Raw genomic sequence first — 26,570 nt, forward strand, 5'->3', positions numbered from 1 at the left:
TAGGTACAGTAAATGATTTAGAGGAACATGCCAAAGTAGCTGTTTATACTGTTTACAGTTCCATTGTAAAAAATATAAATGAATCAGTGCTCGTTTTTCATTTGTATCTACAGTATGCACTTTTGTTTGTGTTGCCTTGTTGTGATGCATTGAATATGGGTGAAGTAATAACTGTTTTTATTGTTCTAATATACGACGACAATGTCAGTTTGCGCATTTTACTGTAAATATGCTGTTGGGCTTGAGGGAAAGCTTTTACTGTATACACAAACTTTTATTTATATCTTGTCTGTTGGCATGCTTCGTGAAAAGGGGTTGGTGCTCTCTATGCATATTTTAATCGATTGCGTTCTCACTTGGCTTCTTTGGTCATGACCTTAGTATCATGACTTTTGTGTACAGTATATATACTGTAGAAAGAGAAAATATGTTTACACCAACCTACAGTACCATAGCCCACTTTTCTTACCATCCTGTTTCACAATTGGTAAACTATATTTTAGCACGTTTATAATTTGTGAGTCGCTGATTACCGGAATGGTAAGCAATACAAATGCAGTACCAGATTTAGAATACCCTTTGTTTATAACTCACAGCTACAGTACATCATTACGCGATTTCTTCCACTTCTTTTTTTTTGTTAGTCCTCTTTAAAGCTGATAATTAGATTTATGGAAAACTTAAAAATCACTACACTTTATTAAACTGAAGAATTAATTAATCTATTAGTACAGGCTATATAATAAGCTTTTAGCAAAAACATGATTACTTCCATTATTGAATTAGGTGGTTCAATCTAAGTACAGTATGTGGTGTGAGCTAATAACTCCGTTGTTATTTCTCCCTCTCGTTTATTTAAAACAAGTTTACATAGATGGTATATGCTTCTTCATTTAGCTCTGTAGAGAATGATTATTATTTTTTTATTTACTAAAACAAGTGAACTTTTAGGAACAGCAGTGCTTAGTGTAAGCACCTGTATTAGGCGAATGCTGTTGGTTGTGTCATATACAGTAGAATACCTGTTGTAGTGAGCAAAGGAAAAGACTGTTTCTTTAAAACAAAGCATAGCTGCTATTGGAGGAGCCTAGTGCAGCGCTCTGCACCAATAAACGATAAGAACTGTACAAAGAGATCTATTCCCTTCCCCCAGCCGCCTCACCGTAACCCTTACAATGCTTTTGCTGGGAGACGGAGAGCTGCATTCGCCTTCGCGGATACCGAGATGATTTTTAACTACAATCCAGCTTGACGCAACATAAATTAATAACGTTACGTTCCTTTTGTTATTTAGGACTTGGCTGTTTTAAGAAAACGGTTTATTAAAGGATTATAAAACAGAGAAATGAAGAGTCGGACTAGGAAAAAGATTTTCAAATGGCAGGCGCGATTCTTGTTTCTTTCCTGTCTGTTGTGGAATACGACATACGGACAGATTCGATACGCAATTCCCGAGGAATTAAAAGAGGGTTCAACTGTTGGGAATATAGCTAACGATTTGGGATTGAGCGTTGGCGAAATGTCAGATCGCAAGCTGCGGATAGCTTCTGAGGATGGTAAGCAATATTTCAGTGTGGATATGGAAAAGGGGGAATTAGTGGTGAGTGAGAACATCGACAGGGAGAGTCTGTGTGGGCAAAGCAGTTGCCTGTTACCTTTGGAAATTATTATTGAAGAACCATTGCAGCTGTACCGAGTTGAGGTTGAAATCCAAGATATTAATGACAATTCTCCGAAATTCTCTAAAAGTGAGAACGTTCTTAATGTCGCCGAATCCACTATGCCTGGCGTAACATTTCCTTTGGAAACTGCACAAGACCCCGATGCTGGCACAAATTCCCTACGTTCCTATAATTTAAATAAAAACCCAAACTTTGCTTTGAACGTTAAAACTAACAAAGACGGAACAAAGGTCCCAGAGCTGATATTGCAAAAAGCCCTAGACAGAGAGAAGCAGCCTATTCATCAGCTCGTACTGACAGCAGTAGATGGGGGGAATCCAGCGAAATCTGGGACTACACTGATTACAGTTAAAGTTCTAGACATCAATGATAATGCACCCGTGTTTGACAATGCTTTGTATGAAACTCAGCTGAAGGAAGACACGCCAAATGGTACTGTAGTAGTGACTGTTAAAGCCATTGATTTGGATGAGGGTCAGAACGGTGAAATTGTGTATTCTTTTGGTACACATACTTCAGAGGCAGTGCGAAATCTTTTTCATATAAATCCGCATACGGGTGAGATAACTGTAAATGACCAGTTAGATTATGAAACGCGTACTTCCTACAAATTTGATGTTCGCGCCACAGACAAGGGTGTCCCCGCAATTGAAGGACACAGCAGCGTACAGGTGGACGTTTTAGATGTGAATGACAATGCACCGGAGATCATAATTACGTCTTTTCCTAAACCTATTCGAGAAGATGCGCCTATTGGTACTGTAGTTGCATTAATAAGTGTCAAAGACATAGATTCTGAAGACAATGCTAAAGTCACATTAACGTTGCCTTCGGAATGTCCTTTCAAACTAAAACCCTCCTTTTCCAATCATTACACATTGGTAACTGATTCTCAGTTAGATCGTGAGGAATTTCCAGAATACAATATAAAGATAGAAGCGTCGGATTCGGGCTCGCCTCCTCTCTCGTCGAGCAAAGTGATTACAGTCCGTATTTTAGATGTAAATGACAACCCGCCGCGCTTCTCACAATCTTCTTATACGGTTTATGTGAAGGAAAATGATCCCCCTGGCTTAATACTGTGCTCAGTATCTGCTTCTGACCCAGACATAGGAGAGAATTCCGAGATCTCCTATTCCATTTTGGACACCAAAGTTCAGGACGTTTCAGTAACCTCATATATTTATATAAACTCTGCTAACGGCAGTATCTACAGCATGCATTCTTTCGACTATGAGAAAATAAAAATGTTTCAGATTCAGGTGCAGGCAAATGACAAAGGCTCTCCATCAAAAAGCAGCAACGTGACTGTTCATGTCTTTATTCTGGATCAGAACGACAATGTCCCCGCTGTCATTTACCCGTCTGCAGATATGGGATCTCTTCCACATCAGAAGATGCCCCGGTCTGCGAAAGCGGGACATCTCGTTACCAAGGTGACAGCAGTGGACGCTGACTCTGGTCACAACGCCTGGATTTCTTATAAGCTTGTTGAGGCTACAGACGACACTCTGTTCAGTGTGAATCTCCATACTGGAGAGGTCAGGACTAAACGTGGTGTTTCTGAACAGGATGACTCCATTCAGAGACTTGTTATAGAAATGAAGGACAACGGAGAGCCGGTACAGACCGCTACAGTCACAATTGATATTTCATTAGAAGATGGTGTCCATGAACCCATTTTGGATTTCCGACAGAAATCGAAAGAACCTGATAAAAAATCGAGCAAAATTACTTTTTATTTAATACTTGCTCTTGCCTCTGTGTCTGCAGTTTCTTTTCTGACGTTTGTCATATTAGCAGTGAAGTGCTTTAGGAACAGCAGAGGTGCTGCGTGTTGTTGTGTCAAACGTGCCGACAAGAATCCACAGAGAAACTTGCAGTTACAGCTGAACACTGACGGGCCTATAAAGTACATAGAGGTCCTGGGAGGTGACATGTTATCTCAAAGCCAGTCCTTTAGATCCTGCTTTTCTCCCATGTCCGAGATCAGTGATTTCACCTTCGTGAAACCCAGCAGCACTACAGACTTTAAAGAGATAATAAACGTGCTTGACGCGTCTTTACCTGACAACTCCTGGAGTTTTGAAAGCCAACAGGTGAGCATTGCTAATGAAACTATTGCGCTTTTCTTAATGCAATGAATTGTATTTATTCATAGAAGAGCTTTTATTCTCTTTTACTAATACAATGGTTTTGAACGCTTTAATCATTCATTTTAAAAAACGTTTCGGATTTTAGCTTCAGAATAGTTAATTAAAGCAGAAAGGCAATCAAAGGGAAGTATCTTCTAATATACTGTAGTAACTCAGGACAGCGAATGTCGACGTAATGTAAATTGCCTTTTTTATAACAAATGGTATCTTAAATCTTAATGTGCCAAAATATTCTGGTTTTATATTCGTTGCGTGTGAATTTTCATTTTGGTGGACTACACCAAGAACAATAGAACGTCTGTGCTCACTAAAACAGGACTGTATGAGAGAGAATGGTTCATTTGTATCTGTTTTGATAAAGATTTCTAATTTGTTTCATTTTAGCGTCAAATGCCATTCATGTATATAATTTGGATGTAATTTCTCTGGTTTATACAATTAAATGTTTTATATATATATAGTTCGGCCTTCAAATTTAAATCAATTTCAAATTAAATCACCCTTTTGTCTTAGTTCGACAATTTAATGAATTGCACAAGTAAATTAATCACATTGCTTTGTAATTGTATGATTAACCTCATTCCCTGTGTTGATTGACACACGAGCTCTTAGATTATAGTGCCTACACGGACGCTTGGAGGATCACAGCTGAACTACAGGTTAGGATGCGCAAAGATCCTAGCTTGAAGGAGTCTCTCACCAGATCTTAAATAGACATAAAGACATACAAGCTCTCTGTCTTAATAGTTAGAGAGAACGTTACAGTATTTGGACATTTCTAAAGGGTTGACTTTTTTAATGTAATTGTTTAATCAGACAAAAATGTCAGTTGGGCAACTTGCTTCATATTACAAATTGTTTGAAATGAATGAGATTACATTGCTCTTTACTATAACTTTGGGCATTTCAGCGTCATATCTCGTGTTCCTTCAAAGGAAAGACTGTTTCTTTAAGGTACTGCTCAACTCCTATTGGATAAGCTAGTGAGGCAGTGTGCGCCAATAAAATGCTGAGTTGTCCAAAGAGATCTACTCCCTCCCCCGAGTCGCAGCACCGTAACCCTTACAATGCACACATATGGGAGAAAGAAGGCTATACACGCATTCAAGGATATTCAGAATAGATTCTGTGCTTATACTGGAAATATGTTGTTTTTATTATGGTTTGTTGCATGATTTGTTTGAATACTCTGTTGTCTTTTTGAAGAAAAAAAAGCTTATTAATGGCAATGCAATTCATCAGTTTATACAGAAACGGGACGAGGATTTGGAGTTTGGAATGGCGGTGGCTATGGTCGCTTTGTTTCTTTCTCTTGTGGAATACAATATACGGACAGATTCGATACACGATTCCAGAGGAATTAAATGAGGGTTCCATTGTCGGAAATATAGCTAAAGACTTGGGGCTGCAGATTGCAGAAATTTCGGATCGCAAACTGCGGATAGCTTCCGAGGCTGGTAAGCAGTATTTCAGTGTGGATTGGGGAAAGGGCGAATTGGTTGTGAGCGAAACAATCGACAGGGAGAATCTGTGTGGACAAAGCGCCAGTTGCTTGATACCGCTGGAAGTTATTATTGAATCGCCATTGCAGTTGTATCGTGTTGAGGTTGAAATCCAAGATATTAATGACAACACTCCTTCTTTTGTTACGACCGAGCAAGTCTTAAACATCGCAGAATCAACTGCGCCTGGAGCGCGTTTTCCACTTAAAAACGCAAGAGATCCCGACGTCGGTACGAATGCAATGAGTTCTTACAGGATAAATAAAAATGGCAATTTTGTTTTAAATGTTAAAACTAACAAGGATGGGGCGAAGGTTCCAGAATTGATTTTAGAAAAGGCTCTGGATAGAGAAAACGAGCCTGTTATTCAGCTTGTGCTCATGGCTATAGACGGTGGAAATCCGGCCAGATCAGGGACAACAGAGATAACTATTCACGTTCTAGATAACAATGATAATGCGCCTCATTTTGAGAAAGGTCTATATGAAATACCAGTGCAGGAAAACTCGCCTAAAGGTACAGTGATCACAGCATTTAAAGCCGTTGATTTAGATGAAGGATCTAACGGAGATGTTCTGTATTCATTTGCTGATCATACTTCGGACAAAATTCTCAATACATTTAATATTAATGCCGAGACGGGGGAGTTAGTCATAATTGATCAGATAGATTATGAGGAATCCAGCTCGTTTGAATTTGATGTCCGTGCTACAGACAAAGGAACTCCAGCAATGGAAACTCACTGTAGTGTGCACGTCGAAATTCTGGACGTGAATGATAATGCACCGGAGATAGTTCTCACATCGTTACCCAGCCCGGTTCGGGAAGACGCCTCAGTCGGAACTGTAGTTGCTTTAATCACCGCCAAAGATTTAGACTCCGGAGACAATGGGAAAGTAAACGTATTAGTGTCTCCGGGTTATCCTTTTAAATTAAAACCTTCCTTTGCTAATCATTATGCACTGGTTACAGATTATAGTTTAGATCGTGAAAAGTTTCCAGAATATAACATAGAAATACAAGCATCTGACTCGGGTTCACCTTCTCTTAGGACGCAAAAAATAATAACTGTTAATATTTTAGATGTTAACGATAATGCCCCGGTGTTTTCGAAGGCTTCTTACACAGCGTATGTAAAAGAAAACGCCACTCCAGGTAAAATACTCTGTTCAGTTTCAGCTTCTGATTCAGATTTGGGGGAGAATGCCAAAGTCTCGTATTCTATTTTGGACACTAAGGTGCAAGACATATCTCTTTCTTCGTATATTTACATTAACTCCGATAATGGCAGTATCTACAGCATGCATTCTTTCGACTATGAGAAATTAAAAGTATTTCAAATTCAAGTGCAGGCAAAAGACCAAGGTTCTCCTCCTCTGAGCAGCAACGCGACTGTTCATGTCTTTATTCTGGATCAGAACGACAATGTCCCCGCTGTCATTTACCCGTCTGCAGATATGGGATCTCTTCCTCATCAGAAGATGCCCCGGTCTGCTAAAGCGGGACATCTCGTTACCAAGGTGACAGCAGTGGACGCTGACTCTGGTCACAACGCCTGGATTTCTTATAAACTTGTTGAGGCTACAGACGACTCTCTGTTCACTGTGAATCTCCATACTGGAGAGGTCAGGACTAAACGTGGTGTTTCTGAACAGGATGACTCCATTCAGAGACTTGTTATAGAAATGAAGGACAACGGAGAGCCGGTACAGTCCGCTACAGTCACAATAGATATTTCATTAGAGGATGGTGTCCATGAACCTATTTTGGATTTCCGACAGAAATCGGAAGAACCTGATAAAAAATCGAGCAAAATTACTTTTTATTTAATACTTGCTCTTGCCTCTGTGTCTGCAGTTTCTTTTCTGACGTTTGTCATATTAGCAGTGAAGTGCGTTAGGAACAGCAGAGGTGCTGCGTGTTGTTGTGTCAAACGTGCCGACAAGAATCCACAGAGAAACTTGCAGTTACAGCTGAACACTGACGGGCCTATAAAGTACATAGAGGTCCTGGGAGGTGACATGTTATCTCAAAGCCAGTCCTTTAGATCCTGCTTTTCTCCCATGTCCGAGATCAGTGATTTCACCTTCGTGAAACCCAGCAGCACTACAGACTTTAAAGAGATAATAAACGTGCTTGACGCGTCCTTACCAGACAATGCCTGGACTTTTGAAAGTCAACAGGTAAGAATTCTGTAAATAGCCAAGTTTGTTTCTGAACAGATGAGAAAATGAATCAGTATTTCTTATTTTGGTAATTCTGTAATAATATCATAATGATTGTTTTCTTTTTTCCCTTCAGAGATTAAATAAGGACTACAGGGAAAATATCTCTCTCTGTGTGGGCAATTGTTTTGAGTGTCCATAGTTAAATAATTATGATTAATATCAGTCTTATTATTTGAACCCCCGTCTGTAATAAGCTTCACTAATTTACGTGTTAATGGTTGTTAATATGAAATAATTCTTCTGTATTTTGTTTTATTCTGGGTGGTTAAAGTTAATCAATGTTCAAATTCTTGATGTCTTTTTAAACCAAAAATTATATCCTAATGATTTTTAAAATAAGTAATGATTTTACAGCATAACGAATAAGTATTTTTGGGGAAAAAACGGATATGAAATTAAAGTGGTTATGTTAGAAATTGGGAATGGGTCATTATCAGTGTGAGGTTGTACAATTGGAAGGGGCCTGCTGCACCTCCCAGACGACTGAGTGGTTCAGCCAGTACCAGCCAGCTGGTACCACCTGTACCATCGGGCCCATTCGTTGTCGTTTGCTTGTGCAGAAGGTACCACACTCCTCCATTCCATGGTCTGATCACAAACAGATCGGGTGTTTTTCACCCCACATTTGTTGGTCTCAATGTTTTTGAACTTTAAAATGAGCAGAAGCTGAGAAAAATAATTTCTGAAACTAAGTTTTAAAAACTGCGAGTTTTATCATATCATCATTAGTACCATTGCAACAGGAAACCAATATATGTATATGCCTTTTTTAAAAGAAATATGTCGTGTCTGAAATTGTTTTTTATATATTTGATAATGTAGTGATTATATTATTTGAAGCTTTTCATTAAGTCGATTAATTCAAAGATATCACATGCAGTTTCTATACTCTGTTAATTGAACCTCGTTGCTTTCAGTGTAACTGGTAACTGGTGCTGTTTACAATTTGGTAGAAAGAAAATAGTTTTATATGTTAACACTACTAAACTTCAAGTTTTCGTTTCACGTGCCAGCAACAACTCACGCAACAAGGGCTTAAAGGAGGGAATTACAGAGCTCAGGTGTCCACTGCACTAATTTGTTTCATGGATGTGTTCCCGAATTTCAGCACCATTGAGATGGACAGCTCCACACAGGGACTCATCTGACAGTGCTGTGGTTTGCAGGACAGAGAATCTTTCTGACAAAAAAAAACCCTGTTGTTATTAAGCGATGTGTAGGCTTACGTCCAGTCAACCTGTGTTTAGAGATTCAATATCTAAAGGAGAGTTATTTAGTTTATCATTTAATCACAATACCAATTAAATGGATCCCTCTGTGGATTTGTATCAGAAATATTTTACACGTTTTGTTTTCTTATGTCTGAAAACAGCAGTAGAAATTTCACAGGGAGCACTTAATGCGTTTATGAAGCAAAGAAACGTGATTTTTTTATTTTAGTCTATTTTAATGAACTATTTTTATGAACAAATACTTGTGTTAACTTGTTCTTCAATCTTTGTCACTGTCCACTGAATTAACATTTGACTGTAACCCGTAAATGCTAATCATAGCTCGCTTATAGGTAGTCATGAATAATGTCAGCGAAATGTGACTTTAAGACGTTTTAGCATTTCTATTGGATAGACATGTACTGCGTTCTGCACCAATCAAATGGTGAGTTGTACAAAGAGATCGACTCCCTTCCCCCACCTCCAGCTGCAGTACTATAACCCCTTACAATGCTCATTGCTGCTTATGTAGAGGCTGTGCTCACATCAATGGATATAATACTTAAATATCGGGATTTTTTAAGTACTCCTTTTTTATTTTCAGCAATGTCCTTTTCATAACATCTTGGGGGAAGGATTTTGTTGTGGGTTTAAAAAGGATGCTTTGATAGAAATGCAATTTATTTGCCCTGGGAAATGAAAAGCGGGACAAGGAATCCGATCTCGGAATGGCAGGCGCTGTGGTTTCTCTGTTTTTTTGTGTCGTGGAGTACAATAGACGGACAGATTCGCTACACGATTCCCGAGGAATTAAAAGAGGGTTCTGTTGTCGGGAATATAGCCAAAGACTTGGGCTTGAGCGTTGCCGAAATTTCGGACCGCAAGCTTCGTATAGCTTCTGAGACTGGTAAGCAGTATTTCAGTGTGGATTTGGGAAAGGGCGAACTGGTCGTGAGCGAGATAATAGACAGGGAGTATATCTGTGGACAAAATACTATCTGCTTATTACCTCTGCAAGTTATTACTGAATCGCCCTTGCAGCTGCACCGCGTTGAGATTGAAATCCAGGACGTTAATGACAATGCTCCGAATTTCCTTACAAAAGAGCACATTTTAAAAATTGCAGAATCTATGACACCAGGGGCGCGATTTCCGTTGGAAAGCGCACAGGACCCTGATGTTGGTACCAATAGCCTGCGTTCTTATTCTATAAATGCTAATGAATATTTTCGGTTAAATGTTAAAAGTCTCGAAGATGGCAGAATTTCCCCGGAATTGATTTTGGAGAAATCCTTAGACAGAGAAAAACAGGCTTTTCACCATCTCGTATTAACAGCTTTAGATGGAGGAAATCCCGTCAAATCTGGTACCACTTTGATTCAGGTTGTCGTCCAAGATAGTAATGACAACGCGCCACAGTTTGATCAAACAGTTTACAAAGCATCTATTAGTGAAAATACTGCGCCGGGGACTGTCATTGTTACACTTAAAACCACCGACTTAGATGAAGGACCAAATGGACAAATACAGTACTCTTTCGGTACTCACACGTCTGATGTGGTACAGAAACTGTTTGCTATAAACCCTTACACGGGTGAGATTAGCGTCATAGGAGACCTGGATTACGAAGAGAGTAAATTTTATACTTTTGATGTTCGAGGTAAAGATAGAGGTATCCCAGAGCTGGAAGGTCACTGTACTGTTCAAGTCAATGTTTTAGACGTGAATGATAACCCACCAGAAGTCATTCTCACTTCATTGCCGAACCCAGTCCTCGAAAATGCTCCAGTAGGTACCGTGTTAGCTTTAATTAACGCGAGAGATCTGGATTCTGGGGAAAATGGAAAGGTGGATCTACAGGTATCCCCGGGCTACCCTTTCAAACTGAAGCCCTCTTTCGAAAACCATTATTCCTTGGTAACCGATTCGCAATTAGATCGCGAAACCACATCCGACTATGACATAGAAATAGTTGCGACGGACTCCGGGACACCTCGCCTTCAGACGAAGAAACTCATCCACGTCGAAGTTTTAGATGTAAATGACAATTCTCCGTTATTCTCACGGCCTTCCTACGACGTGTACATGAAAGAAAACAGCCCAGCGGGTGAGTCGCTGTGTTGTGTGTCCGCCTCCGATAAAGACTCGGGAAAGAACTCTTTAATCTCTTATTCGATCGTGGATTCTGTGGTAAATGGGATTCATGTTTCGTCGTATTTTTATATTAATTCGGAGAACGGGACTATATATAGCTTGAATTCCTTTGACTATGAAAAATTAAAAGTCTTCCAGATTACTGTACGCGCTGCGGATCAAGGTTCCCCTTCTCTACAAAGCAACGCGACTGTTCATGTCTTTATTCTGGATCAGAACGACAATGTCCCCGCTGTCATTTACCCGTCTGCAGATATGGGATCTCTTCCTCATCAGAAGATGCCCCGGTCTGCGAAAGCGGGACATCTCGTTACCAAGGTGACAGCAGTGGACGCTGACTCTGGTCACAACGCCTGGATTTCTTATAAGCTTCTTGAGGCTACAGACGACACTCTGTTCAGTGTGAATCTCCATACTGGAGAGGTCAGGACTAAACGTGGTGTTTCTGAACAGGATGACTCCATTCAGAGACTTGTTATAGAAATGAAGGACAACGGAGAGCCAGTACAGTCCGCTACAGTCACAATAGATATTTCATTAGAAGATGGTGTCCATGAACCTATTTTGGATTTCCGACAGAAATCGAAAGAACCTGATAAAAAATCGAGCAAAATTACTTTTTATTTAATACTTGCTCTTGCCTCTGTGTCTGCAGTTTCTTTTCTGACGTTTGTCATATTAGCAGTGAAGTGCGTTAGGAACAGCAGAGGTGCTGCGTGTTGTTGTGTCAAACGTGCCGACAAGAATCCACAGAGAAACTTGCAGTTACAGCTGAACACTGACGGGCCTATAAAGTACATAGAGGTCCTGGGAGGTGACATGTTATCTCAAAGCCAGTCCTTTAGATCCTGCTTTTCTCCCATGTCCGAGATCAGTGATTTCACCTTCGTGAAACCCAGCAGCACTACAGACTTTAAAGAGATAATAAACGTGCTTGACGCCTCGCTGCCTGACAACTCCTGGAGTTTTGAAAGCCAACAGGTGAGCACTAGATGGAAACTGATGGTTCTCATTCAGTTACTCAGGCAATTATGTGACTAAACAATCTGAAGCCAGAGATAAACCTTTAAACAGAATATGCAGAAATACTTTATTACTGTATTTCTTACAGTTAGAGAAAATATTTAGTCAAAGATGGAAGTGAGATATTAATCAGGTTCACTGTACACATTGTGTATATTTTTATATTGCTTAATCTAATATGGAATATTGTGTATAAGGTATATTGTAACTGTACTGAAATGCGTAATCTCATTTCCAGCTATTTCTTTCCTTATACTGTATACTCCCTCTTTTGCCTTTTCTTTTTCTGGCGCACATACAGTACACTTTTATAAGCGCTTATGCCTTAACCGAAATCAAATGAATATAAATACAGGAGACTGACCTGCTACTGTATGTCCTAATAAACCAGTCCAAAAGGAAATTACTTTTTCACACGTTTTTTACAACTAAACCTATTGTAAAAGTCCTTTAGCTGTTTAGACGAGCATGTTTTTATTCAATTGTAATCACTAAACTTTTATGACTACATAAAAAAATATTTCTCAGTTACATATACACAAATGTGCCTCCTGGCGTTTGAAACAAAGTGTGGTACAGGCTACCAATATTATAACTTAAACGTTGAAAAGTTTTTTATTAGCCGTGAAAAAAGTGTACTTCGCCAGGAACGTCAAACATAATTAATTTGCAATTAAATGCCAGAGATAAAGTCTCAACTGTGGATTATTTCAATGATTACAATGTCTACTTCTTGCATTTGCTGAGTGGAACTGATGTATTGACTTGAAACGAAGTATGTTATTTTAAAAGATTGAAACAGTTACAGTTCTTTGAAAGTTTATAATACAAGCACACCCAAATCCTATTTAAGCACGTTCATAACCATCTGTCGTTAATTTATCATTCCATGTGCCTTCTTGCAACGAAATACACAACCCCAAAACCTGAGAACAGTTTTTGAGATCCCTACAATGTCACACAGCTAGCTTGTGATGTTTTTGTACAGTCCTGATACACGTGTAAGCACCGTATATATACATATACGATTATTTCTATTTTACATAGTTTCCATGGGTATCTTCGGAACATTTTACACACAACAAATATCAAGCTTGAAGCGGGAGAGAAACTGTTTCTTTAAGATACAGCACGCCTCCCATTGGATAATCCAGTTCGCGCAACGCGCCAATGAGGCGCACTAGCTGTACAAAGAGATCTACTGCTTCCCCCAGCTACAGCACCGTAACCCTTACGGAGCTTATGCATGAGAAAGAGGAGGCTGTACATACAGTACATTTACGCACACAAAACAGAAGCTTAATGCACAGTTTAGATCCATGTGATAGTCGTGCTCTTCCGTTGGATTGCGTGATTCGACTGCAATAATTAACCCCCATTGTTTGATGGAAAACAAATATTAAACGGACCGGGAATGAAAAGCCGGACTGGAGAGAGCTTCTGCGGGCGGCAGGTGCTGTGGTCGCTGCTTTTCTGTCTTCTTTGGAGTACAATAGACGGGCAGATCCGTTACACGGTTCAAGAGGAATTAAAAGTGGGTTCTGATGTCGGAAACATAGCTAAAGACCTGGGGCTGGATGTCGCAGAAATTTTGGGACGCAAACTGCGGATAGCTTCTGAGGCTGGTAAGCAGTATTTCAGTGTGGATTTGGGAGAGGGCAAACTGGTAGTGAGTGAGAGACTCGACAGAGAGGATCTGTGTGGACAAAGCTCCACTTGCTTGTTGCCTTTGGAGATTATTATTGAAATGCCTTTACAGCTGTACCGCGTCGAGATTGAAGTCCAGGATATCAATGACAACTCGCCCCTGTTTCTTACAAACGAACGTACTTTAAAAATCGCCGAGTCTACAGCTCCAGGTGTACGCTTTCCTTTGGAAAGTGCACAAGATCCCGATGTAGGCAGCAATTCGTTAAAGTCTTATTCGATAAGCAACAATGACTGTTTTACGTTGAAGGTTAAGAATCTCGATGACGGAAGAAAAGTTCCTGAACTGGTATTAGAAAAGACACTTGACAGAGAGAAGCAGTCTGTTCATAATCTGCTGTTGACGGCTGTAGATGGAGGCAATCCAGCAAGATCTGGCACCTCGCAAATCACAGTTGTTGTTCTTGATATTAATGACAACATCCCCGTATTTGAAAAAAGCACATATAAGCTAAATCTCAGTGAGGACACTCTTCTGGGATCCCTCGTTATTGAAATCACTGCCACGGATTCGGATGAAGGTCCAAACGGTGAAATAGATTACTCATTTGTTGAGCACACTCCAGAATCGGTGCGTAACAAGTTTGATATCAAACCAAAAACGGGGGAAATATTTCTGAAAGGGGACCTGGATTACGAAGGCACTAGTGCTTACAGAATCGACGTGAGAGCCAGAGACAAAGGGAATCCTGAAATGGAAGGTCACTGTAGCGTGCACATAGATATTGTGGATGTTAATGACAATTCTCCGGAAATCGTCCTTAAGTCTCAGCCAAATCCTGTTCGTGAAGATGCTCCGGTTGGGACAGTTGTCGCTTTAATAACTGTAAGGGATTTAGATTCTGGCGAGAATGGGAAGGTGATTTTGCAGTTGCCCCCCGGTTATCCTTTCAAACTAAATCCTTCCTTTGCCCACCATTACGCGTTGGTTACTAACGGAGTCTTAGACAGAGAAAGGTTCAGAGAGTATAACATAGAAGTGACTGCCATCGATTCAGGTTCCCCATCTCTCGCCACGAAAAAAATAATACCAGTTAATATTGTGGACGTCAACGACAACCCCCCGAGCTTCTCGGAGTCCTCCTATAACGCATATGTGATAGAAAATAATCCTTTGGGTACTCTGCTCTGTTCAGTGACAGCGTCGGACCCCGACTTTGGAGAGAATGCAAAAATATCATATTCCATTTTAGACAGCCAGCTAAATGATATATCTATTTCGTCCTACGTTTACATTAACTCCGACAATGGCAGTATCTACAGCATGCATTCCTTTGACTATGAGAAACTTAAAGTATTTCAGATTCAAGTGCAAGCAAAAGACCAAGGTTCTCCTCCTCTGAGTGGCAACGCGACTGTTCATGTCTTTATTCTGGATCAGAACGACAATGTCCCCGCTGTCATTTACCCGTCTGCAGATATGGGATCTCTTCCTCATCAGAAGATGCCCCGGTCTGCTAAGGCGGGACATCTCGTTACCAAGGTGACAGCAGTGGACGCTGACTCTGGTCACAACGCCTGGATTTCTTATAAGCTTGTTGAGGCTACAGACGACACTCTCTTCAGTGTGAATCTCCATACTGGAGAGGTCAGGACTAAACGTGGTGTTTCTGAACAGGATGACTCCATTCAGAGACTTGTTATAGAAATGAAGGACAACGGGGAGCCGGTACAGTCCTCCACAGTAACAGCTGATATTTCATTAGAGGATGGTGTCCATGAAGCCATTTTAGATTTTCGACAGAAATCTAAAGAATCAAATACCAAATCCAGCAAATTGACATTTTATTTAACAATTTCTCTTGCATCGGTTTCTGTTGTATCTTTTCTGACTTTTGTTATATTAGGAGTAAAGTGCATTAGAAACTGGAAATGCAGCTCGTTTTCCTGTGTCAGAGGGCATGATTCTGGAAATAAGAATCAAAGCAGAAACTTGCAGTTACAGCTGAACACTGACGGGCCTATAAAGTACATAGAGGTCCTGGGAGGTGACATGTTATCTCAAAGCCAGTCCTTTAGATCCTGCTTTTCTCCCGTGTCCGAGATCAGTGATTTCACCTTCGTGAAACCCAGCAGCACTACAGACTTTAAAGAGATAATAAACGTGCTTGATGCCTCGCTGCCTGACAACTCCTGGAGTTTTGAAAGTCAGCAGGTGAGCTTTGACTAATATGAATCAGTGGTTAACGTGTTTCAGTTTGTTAGACAATTGACGATGGCTTCTTAAGTTCAGCTTGTCGAACTTCATGTTAAAATGTAAATCTGAATTTTAGTCTTTTTTTCTTTTTCTCCTCAGAATGTTTATTGAGTGTCTTTTTGTTTTTATTTCTTACCAATCAGAAGGTTTATGAGGTGTGTTTTTGTTGCAAGCATGGAACTGTTACACAAAACGCCTTAAGGTATGGGAGAACAATATGGTAGGTAATGCACATTACAAAAGTCTGAAATATTCGTAATGTAGTTTTGGAACATTTCAGCTTGTTGGTGGTTTTAATGAAACCTCACCTGAAGGAGAAAGGAAAGGAAACCACCAGACGAATCAGTACACGTGCGCCCTGAAACGTTTGGCATAATCACTGATATTGAAATCCATTGTTTATATAGAAATCATAGAAGTTGAGGAAGATTGCTTTTTATGATATGTATGTCAACCCTGGATGGAACTAGGTTTTCCCAATATTAAGAATATTCTCTTTTTTGCATCCTATTTGCCTGTATTCTCTTGTGTGTGTTTTAATTGACTGAACAAGCTGTATCTTTAAGGCACAGTTAAGCTCTCATTGGTTGAGAACGTGCGGCGCTGCACTCCAATGAAAATGCTGAATTGTACAAAGAGATCTACTCTCTTCCCACAGCCACAGCACCGTAACCCTTCTGAAGCTTAATGCAGGGGATGAACACCGATGAACGCACATCTACAGATACAAACAATGGGCATAGATATGCGTTACGATATTGTGTTATTTTATTTTGAAATTTATTTCAGTTATTTCATTTTCCGTAAGTGACATCAGATGAAAGTTTATGTAAAACGCATTGAAAAGAAATGGAAAGCTGTGCCAGAAAAGGGATCGTGAAATGGCCGATACTGCGGTCGTTTTATTTCTTTGTCTTGTGGAGTACAGTCAAAGGACAGATTCGTTACACCATTCCAGAAGAATTAGCTAAAGGTTCCCTTGTTGGAAATATAGCTAACGATTTGGGCTTGGATATTGCAAAAATTGCGGATCGCAAGCTCCGAGTTGCATCTGAGTCTGGTAAGCAGTATTTCAGTGTGGATTTGGGAAAGGGAGAATTGATTGTGAGTGAAAGAATCGACAGGGAAAATCTGTGTGGACAAAGCGCCACTTGCTTATTGGTATTGGAGATAATTATTGAATCGCCATTGCAGCTTCATCGCGTTGAGGTGGAAATCCAAGATATTAATGACAATTCTCCCAATTTCATTACAAAGGAGCATGTGCTAAAGGTAGCGGAGCATGTAACTCCTGGAGCCCGCTTTCCACTAGAAAGCGCACAGGACCCTGATGTTGGTAGCAATTCTTTGCGCTCCTATGTACTGAAGAGCAACGATCATTTCACCCTGAATGTGAAAACTCTGCAGGATGGCAGGAAAGTACCCGAATTAACGTTGGCAAAATCTTTGGATAGAGAGAAACAGCCGTCTCATGAGCTGTTGGTGATAGCTGTTGATGGGGGCAATCCAGTGAAATCTGGGACAGCGCGGATTAAGATCCACGTTTTAGACGTAAATGACAACGCGCCACAGTTCGATCAACAATTTTACAAAACATCACTTCATGAAAATGTTCTTCCTGGAACTGTTGTTATTAAGCTTAACGCTTCAGACTTAGACGAGGGACTGAATGGAGAAATTCAATACGCCTTCAGTGATCACGCTTCAGTTATGGTGCTTAATGCTTTTAGTGTGAATTCGCAAACAGGTGAAATACTGGTAAAGGGGCGACTGGATTTCGAGCAGACCAGTTTCTATGCACTTGACATGGTGGCTAAAGACAAAGGCAGCCCCCAAATGGAGGGTCATTGCAGTGTTCAAGTTAACATTATTGACGATAACGATAATACCCCGGAGATAATACTGAAATCTTTGACAAGTCCTGTTCCTGAAAATGCTGCAATTGGGACAGTAATCGGCTTATTAAATGTTAGAGACTTAGATTCTCACGAAAACGGGAAAGTCACTGTACATATTCCCCCAGATTGTCCTTTTAAATTGACCCCCTCCATAGAAAACCATTACGCCTTGGTGACTAACTCGCACCTTGACCGCGAATCCCTCTCTGAGTATAACATTGAAATAAATGCTGTTGACTCGGGTTCCCCAGCGCTTTCAACAAAGAAAACCGTGACTGTCAGCGTTGAGGACGTCAATGACAACGCTCCGCAGTTTTCTCGTCATTCGTATGCTGTGTATATAAATGAAAACAGCGCTCCAGGTACAATTCTGTGTACAGTATCTGCTTCCGATCCAGATCTTGGGGACAATGCCAAGATCACTTATAACATCTTAGATACAAAGGTGCAAGACGTGTCTGTCTCCTCCTATATTTACATTAACCCTGATAATGGCAGCCTCTATAGCATGCATTCTTTCGACTATGAGAAACTTAAAGTATTCCAGTTTCAGGTACAGGCAAAGGATAAAGGCTCTCCATTTCTAAAAAGCAACGCGACTGTTCATGTCTTTATTCTGGATCAGAACGACAATGTCCCCGCTGTCATTTACCCGTCTGCAGATATGGGATCTCTTCCTCATCAGAAGATGCCCCGGTCTGCTAAGGCGGGACATCTCGTTACCAAGGTGACAGCAGTGGACGCTGACTCTGGTCACAACGCCTGGATTTCTTATAAGCTTGTTGAGGCTACAGACGACACTCTCTTCAGTGTGAATCTCCATACTGGAGAGGTCAGGACTAAACGTGGTGTTTCTGAACAGGATGACTCCATTCAGAGACTTGTTATAGAAATGAAGGACAACGGAGAGCCAGTACAGTCCGCTACAGTCACAATAGATATTTCATTAGAAGATGGTGTCCATGAACCCATTTTGGATTTCCGACAGAAATCGAAAGAACCTGATAAAAAATCGAGCAAAATTACTTTTTATTTAATACTTGCTCTTGCCTCTGTGTCTGTAATTTCTTTTCTGACGTTTGTCATATTAGCAGTGAAGTGCGTTAGGAACAGCAGAGGTGCTGCGTGTTGTTGTGTCAAACGTGCCGACAAGAATCCACAGAGAAACTTGCAGTTACAGCTGAACACTGACGGGCCTATAAAGTACATAGAGGTCCTGGGAGGTGACATGTTATCTCAAAGCCAGTCCTTTAGATCCTGCTTTTCTCCCATGTCCGAGATCAGTGATTTCACCTTCGTGAAACCCAGCAGCACTACAGACTTTAAAGAGATAATAAACGTGCTTGACGCGTCCTTACCAGACAATGCCTGGACTTTTGAAAGTCAACAGGTGAGCAAGAATGGTGAATTAATAGAATTTCTAACCTTTGTCCTGCTTTTTAACTTGCTTAACTTTACACATCATACTCTCACGGCGTTTACATTGTGTTGTTTCTTTCAAATGGTGTATTTCAGTAATTACAAAAGTAAAGCAAACGTTCACCTGGAACCAAATACTGAACTGTACCTGTATTAGTATTCTTCACTTCTGCTGAAATAATATTGAAAATATAACAAAACTTAAGATTGAAACTAATCGAAAATAATAATATTTATATACGGGTAGCCTTTTTTTCTTTTGTATTTGTTTTAATTCTTGTGAGAAATTAAACAAACGTTTGCTGTCCAATTGAACCAAATAACAAACGTTTGAAATACTAAACGGAGACATTTCTCATAGATGTTGGAGATCTGCCAGCTTCTTTCTATGGGTATATTTTAAATTAGGAAAATAACAGAATGAATATTATGATTGTGTTGTTACAACGTTTCTGGGGTTGAATGTTACATAAGTTATTACTATAGTGGTGTCTTTTTTTCCCTCAGCTGGTGCTTTAGATGTCTTAGTATGCATTCTTTTGAATACGTATTATGTAATTACATGCTATTTACTGGGAATAACTGTAGGTATGTGGGACAAAATCCAAATTTAACACCTATTCTAATAACAAAATATAGAACCAGGGCCCCAGAGTATTTTACAAACGCAGTTCATAAATCCAGTGAAAGTAATACAATCACTACGACCCCTTGTGGTGCGTTGAATTATGACAGAAAAACCATAAGCACATAGTTCACGTTCTCTTGTGATTTACCTAAACATGTGTATCAAATAATTAATACTCTTACCTATTTTGCTAATAATTGTATGTATGTTAAAATAAGTGTAGCTTCTGTTATATGTACCATGAATATCAAGGGGAGCAGCTGCAGATCATTAATTCGCTCTTCCACACAAATTCCCATTATTACGGGCCGTTTCCTCTGCAGCGTTTAATGCGGTTTCATGTTCAGTTCACTGCGACCAGAACAGCTTGAGCGCAGTCTGGTTTTGGTATATGTTTAACAGGATGCCTGTAAGTCCTGACCCAGCCGTGTGTAGGACTGCAGTCTCTTTTTTAACTTTTTTGGGAAGTCCTTTGGAGGAAAAATACGCTACGTGGTCCACCAATAGGGTGCTGGCCTCTGTGACGCGTCCAAGTCCCCTCCGCCCATTGCCAAAGCAGAGCAGCTCTTCAGTGTTGGAAACTACATGCAAAGAGAGATGGAGTTTTGTTTTATTGCTTTTTTTTAGTATCGCTTCCTAAAGTAAGGCGTCATGAGGTCGTTTAATCTGTCTTTTCGGTGTGATTGGGTTTTTCTAAGAATGGCTAGGTGGTGTCTTTTAATCACTTCGATGGATTTATTACCATAAAGTTATTTTGTCTTTGCGAGTACGGGGTTTTCACAATGGAATGCAGAAAAAAGAAACGGGCTTTGGACTGGCACACGCTGTGTCTGTCTTTTTCTTTTACTTGGATTTTTGCGTCGGCTGAGCTTACGTATTCTGTCACTGAAGAACTAAAACCAGGGGCATTCGTTGGGAATATAATGAAAGATCTGGGACTCGACGTACTGAAAATTGCTGGAAGAAACTTGCGGGTGGTTTCAGATTCTAGTGCTCAGTATTTTGAAGTGAACACGGTAAGCGGAATGTTAGTTATTAAAGAGAAAATGGACAGAGAACGCTTATGTGGATTAAGTGTAACATGTTCAGTGCACCTTCAACTAGTGCTTGAAAACCCCTTGGACATACACCGTGTTGCAGTGGAAATACTGGATGTAAACGACAACGCACCTCAGTTTCCTACCAAAAATATAACTCTGGAGATTTCCGAAGCTGCAGCGCCTGGAACTAAATTCCGCCTCGAAAGTGCGCACGACCCAGATGTTGGCTCGAATTCTTTGCGAACCTATGTTCTAAGTCCAAACCATTGTTTTGTTTTAAGTGTAGAAACAAAAAGCGATGGTACGAAATTCCCCGAGTTGGTACTGGAAAAGGCTCTTGACAGGGAGAGGCAAGCGGTATACCGCCTGCTGCTCACTGCAGTTGATGGAGGGGTTCCGGAGAAATCTGGAACTACAACTGTCTTTATTAAAATACTTGATGTGAATGACAACGCGCCGGTGTTTGATCAGCAGGTGAAAAGGGTAAGCTTGTTAGAAAACTCCCCTCCTGGGACTTTAGTGACGAAACTCAACGCTACTGACGTGGATTATGGCCTGAATGGCGAAATCTTCTTTTTGTTTAGCAAGTACACGTCAGCCGCAGTTTTGCAGCTTTTTAGTATAGATTCCCAGACTGGCGAAATCCGTGTGAATGGTGTGGTCGATTATGAAATGACCAGCGTTTTTGATATTACTGTACAAGCTAGAGACAAAGGAACTCCTGCCATGGAAGGGTCTTGTAACATTAAAGTTGAAATCACTGATGTGAATGATAATGCCCCAGACGTCATAATAACATCTCTCCATACTCCAGTTAAGGAGGATGCAGTGTCTGGCACTGTCATTGCCCTGATTAGTGTCAGGGATCTGGACTCTGGGCAGAATGGGGAAGTGCTGTTACAGATCCCTCAGGGTCTGCCATTCAAATTGAATTCAGCTTTTAAAGAACACTATACCTTAATAACTGATGGTCAACTTGATAGGGAGGAAGTTCCCGAGTACAATATTGTCCTTAAAGCCACTGACATGGGCTCACCTCCCCTCTCCTCTGAGACAGTCATCCATGTCAGTCTTTCAGATGTCAATGACAATGCTCCAGTGTTTTCACAGCTGTCCTACACTGTGGACATTGCAGAAAACAATGCCCCTGGCACCCCTATTGTGACAGTTTCTGCGTTTGATCCCGACATGGGCAAGAACTCTCAGCTGTCTTTTTCGATTTTGGAGAGCCAAGTCCAGGGTACATCTGTGTCGTCTTACGTCTACATTAACGCAGAGAACGGAAACATTTACACCATGCGGTCTTTGGACTATGAGCAAATGAACGTGTTCCAGATTGAAGTGCAGGTGAAAGATGCGGGAAGCCCACCACTGAGGTCCAACGTGACCGTGCACGTGTTTGTCGTGGATGAAAATGACAACGCCCCTGTAGTCGTTTACCCTGTGTTTCCCAGAGAGACTTCTCTGCAGCTGAAAGTGCCCCGGTCTGCTGGTGCAGGCTACCTCATCAATAAGATAGTGGGTGTTGATGCAGACAGTGGTCACAATGCTTGGCTGTCCTACAACATCCACCCAAGCCATGACACAGGGCTGTTTCAAATTGCTACCCACACGGGGGAATTAAGGACTACCCGTAAATTACAGGAGGAGGAAGGGTTTGTGCACAATCTTGTGGTTGTAGTGAAGGACAACGGGAAGCCTGCGCTCTCGGCCACAGTGGCTGTCACCATAACTGTGGAGGAAAAGGGCTCACAGATGTCCTCTGAGATAAGGGACGTATCTGCAAAGAAAGGTGGCATGTCTGACATTACTCTTTATTTAATTATTTCTCTTGCCTGCATTTCTGCCATTTCCTTTCTGACATTTGTGATTCTCATGGTTAAGTGCCTTAAACAGAAAGATGATTACAGCAGTTGTCTGGAGAGCTGCTGCTGCTATAGCAGGCACTCGCTGCGGTCCAGGCACACCTACCAGAGGTCCCACAAAAACCTCCACTTGCAGTTAAACTCTGATGGGCCTATCAAATACCTGGAGGTAGTAGGGGGCCCTCCCGAGACTCATATGCAAGGCTATAGGCCCTGCTACTCCACTCTGTCAAACAGAAGTGACTTTGTGTTCATCAAAAGCCCTGCCACGCCCATGATGAGCAAAACCAACACCTTGAACATGTCTTTATCTAGAAAACACTTAATTAATACAGCTAATGAGGTGAGAACCCTATCTGTCCCTGTGCAACTGTGATGTGCATTCCTGATGGTTTTACGTGTCCGACAACACTTTGCTCATTGAAGTTCAAAAGTGGCTACAAAATGCTTTGTATTATATATATGTGTGTGTGTACAGATATACAAAAGCTGTTTTTTGTATGCCGTTGATAGAAATAATGAGTGTTCCCTTTAAGATTACTTATTAGCTTCATGTTTGTGTAATTTTGAGATAACCAGTAGTACATTGCAAGTATAGTTTTGTTCAAAATATGTTTTTTTTTGATAGTCCATGTAGAGCAATACGTGGGTTTATTGAGTTTAAAGTAAATAAAAATCTACTCACGTTTGTTACCTCAGTCTTAATTGAATCATTCATTCAGTCCTACAATGTAGCAACTATTAAACTTTACATCTCTTTTCACTGTTATCTAAGTGGTTTGAAAAAAAGCATACTTTATATTTTAGGTAAATCTATTGATTTTACCTCTGAAACATCTTTTGCGTGCATAAAAGAGTGTATTGTGCTTCACAGGGAAGTCAGCCATATGTTCCATATATAAAGGCAAGAGGGTGTCCTAATAACAGGATTTGAAGGTTCAGCAGTTGACCTTTGACTTCCTGTTTTCTTCTGAAGCTCAGTAATGCATTGCATTTGTCACCTTGAGCTAGCTATACATGCAGCATTCGTAGTTCCTTCTCTGTAGAACACACCTGATAATGAATTTGGGATATATATAGATATATTTTCATCTGGGTTTTAAAAACAGTGCAGAGAAGTGCATCATAAGCACTTATAATGAAAGATATCCCATGCCGATTAAAATAAGTGCATTACAAAATAGGATTGGGTTTTAATGTGAACCACTGACTTCTTTTCACACATTTGGCCTATTTCAATTTGCTAACATTTAAAACCTCACAAACAGATCTTTCTGTTGCTACATATCTGTTGTTTGTGGCAGATGGATCTGCAGTCTGCTGCTGTTGTGAAACTTGACTGTCTTTTGAGATAGTTCTCAGGTTGTTGTGCTTTGTATGGAAGCTTGGATCACAGTAACTTGATCTCATTCAATTGAACCTTTATCGGGGGAATACATTGTGATGTCTCAGATTCTTCCAGTTTTTTTAATATTGAGATAAAATGTAAACAGTGTGTGAGTGAGATTTTTAATTCTATATTGCAGTGGCTTGAGTAGTAAAACATGCTACATTCTTGATCTGAACACTGAGTCATTTTCATTAGTAACTGGTAGGATTGTTACCATCGGTTTTAGCATGAAACGAGGATCTGATTCACTTTCAAAAAATCCTCTAACAAAGTCAGCCCAATGGATGTCTCCAGAATGGACAATGAAATTCCCGAGGACACAAGTAGAAACAATGGGAAACTGCATGTAAAACAGTGAACAGGCAGTCGTCATTTTATGGGAGTCTGGAATAAGATATCCAGCCATGTTGTTAATGTTGATAATCTGACCCTTTTCAGAAATTCTAGGATCGATTAGCCACGACCAACCAAATGAGCCAGATGGACTGAATGGCCTCTTCTCAGTTGTAAGGTTCAATTGTCTTCTTCATAGTTTAAAATCTATAACCAGATTTTTCAACCTGGTCAGCATTCAGTAACTATTGCTGAAATGTCCAAAAATCTTTGTTGCTGTGTATTTCTTCCCAAAAATGTACCTGAAAATAGCATGCGGAGCTGTGCATTGATCTCTGAGTTTGTGACCACTTCTTCCATCGGATTAATTAAATATACAGTTCAAATGAACTGTGTTCTTGTGAGAAAAATGTGGAGCATTCATTTCTCTTCTAGTGAACTGTTGCCTGTGGAGGTTTTGCATAGTGAACTGAATTTTAATAGTTAAAAATGCTAAAAGTATAAATAACCTGGTAACTGGTTTCAGGACTCTGGTCTTAACAGACATGACACATAAGGGGTTAACCGTACTGATTCCGAGGATAGAATGGAAATCTGCTTCAGTCAGTCACAGATGGGAGACTTGCAATCCAGATGTGGATTTCAATCTTCCACAGTGATTAGTGCCTTTCTTATGTCAAAAGCTGTGTACACTGAGCTACTTGTTTATGGACACTTGTATACTAAAAGACCTTGCTGGTGCTGATAACTGAGATATTTTGAGTAACAGCTAGTACATCACAGTGCTTAAGTGTAAATATAATCACATCTTCAGGGTTTCAGTGTATATCCCAGAGGCTAAAGTCTGGCCAAACAGTACATGTGTTGTACTGATTCTCCATTAACAATATAATTTTCTTAGCAGTCATGTCAGTAACAGGGTCATCACTGTTATATACATATTAGCTATAAATATGTTGTTAAAGTGTAGATGAAAAGGATATACTTTTGTAATTTCACCAAAAAGACAACTTGACATTTTTGTGTTTTGAAGTAGTAGCACTGTGGGAATGCTTATATCCCTACAGCTGTGTACTGTACTGTATTAAAAAAAAGTATCACCGTTACTAGTATTAAAATATTAGTTTATCTACAAAATAGATCTGTTTTATCTAGGAAGGCAGTGGATTCAGATTTTAACACTTTGATATACAGAGCATACTTTTTTTGTCTGGAAAATCGCTTAGCATTGAGTTAGATGAAATTAAAAAATGGGTGGAGATATCCCTGACATTAAGACAAATATGATTTATAGGGTTGGAAGAATAACATTAATATTATCAGGTAGTTTGTTACCTGAAGCTGTAATGCAAGTCTGTAATTTTTTTTTCACAGAAAGCTTTTTCAATAATCTGTTGTTAAGTAGGATAGGGCTATAAAGACCTATTCACTGGATGATCAGTCTTTCATATTTAGCATGAAATGCATACATAAAGGTAGTGTGCTGATGGTAGAGAAATGAACTTTAATATCATTGCATTTAATATTTTAATTCAGTCTGTTTTTGTATGGCTCTCAAACATAAAAATGCTTAATGCACGTATAGTGTATGTACTTTATATGTACAGTATGTGCATCTGCTCCTGGGGTGGACTGGTGTCCACTCCAAGATATATCCTAAATTGGACCCATTGCTTGCTGGGATAGGCTCCAGCTACCCTGTGACCCTGAACTCGAAAAAGCAGTAGAAAATGGAATGTTGTACAGTATGTAGACATTATAACCAGAGCCAGTTTCTTGGTTTGTCAGACACTGATGCGCATGGCATTTTGCTGCAGGTGCTTTCTCTTGTCAAGGGTGTCATGGGTGCTTACAGTATGTGTATATTACTGAACTCTCTGTGTATTTGTGTATATAAGTCTTGATAGTGTTAATTCTCCTCCATGTTTGTCCAGGTCCTAATTTGTAAGAAAAACTTCAGTGTTTCACAGAGACTGCTGGAGGTAAATTATAAATGCTAATTGGGGCCTTCATTTGGATGTACTAAGAGCGAAGACTTAGTATGGCTCTTCAAATCTGTAGGTGGCTTATATTATTAAGGCAGACATATTTAAATCTCAAATTAAAGAGCTTTGGCAAGCTGTCCACTGGCTTCTGT

At 40.1% G+C, this 26,570-nt stretch overlaps 1 protein-coding gene and 1 pseudogene across 40 annotated transcripts in view; both read left to right on the forward strand.

Annotated features, from left to right (window-relative positions):
• Positions 1–26,570, forward strand: part of LOC148650534 (protocadherin gamma-C5-like) — a 216,054-nt gene that overhangs the window by 177,582 nt on the left and 11,902 nt on the right. The window contains exon 1 of one of the 40 annotated variants that reach the window (XM_088604457.1): positions 1,565–3,781. The exons of 37 other annotated variants lie outside the window; for them this stretch is intronic. In XM_088604457.1, coding sequence (XP_088460583.1) covers positions 1,580–3,781 — 2,202 coding nt within the window. In that variant the 5' untranslated portion in view covers positions 1,565–1,579. Of the gene's footprint in view, positions 1–1,564; positions 3,782–13,593; positions 15,819–20,257; positions 23,054–26,570 lie in introns of those variants that run through there. 2 more of the 40 variants (XM_088604458.1, XM_088604422.1) reach the window with 2 other exon arrangements.
• On the forward strand, positions 5,302–7,684 carry LOC148650541 (protocadherin gamma-C5 pseudogene; annotated as a pseudogene).

Source organism: Lepisosteus platostomus, chromosome 13 (genome assembly GCF_059453375.1).
Source record: "Lepisosteus platostomus isolate fLepPlt1 chromosome 13, fLepPlt1.hap1, whole genome shotgun sequence".
Taxonomy (NCBI): domain Eukaryota; kingdom Metazoa; phylum Chordata; class Actinopteri; order Semionotiformes; family Lepisosteidae; genus Lepisosteus; species Lepisosteus platostomus.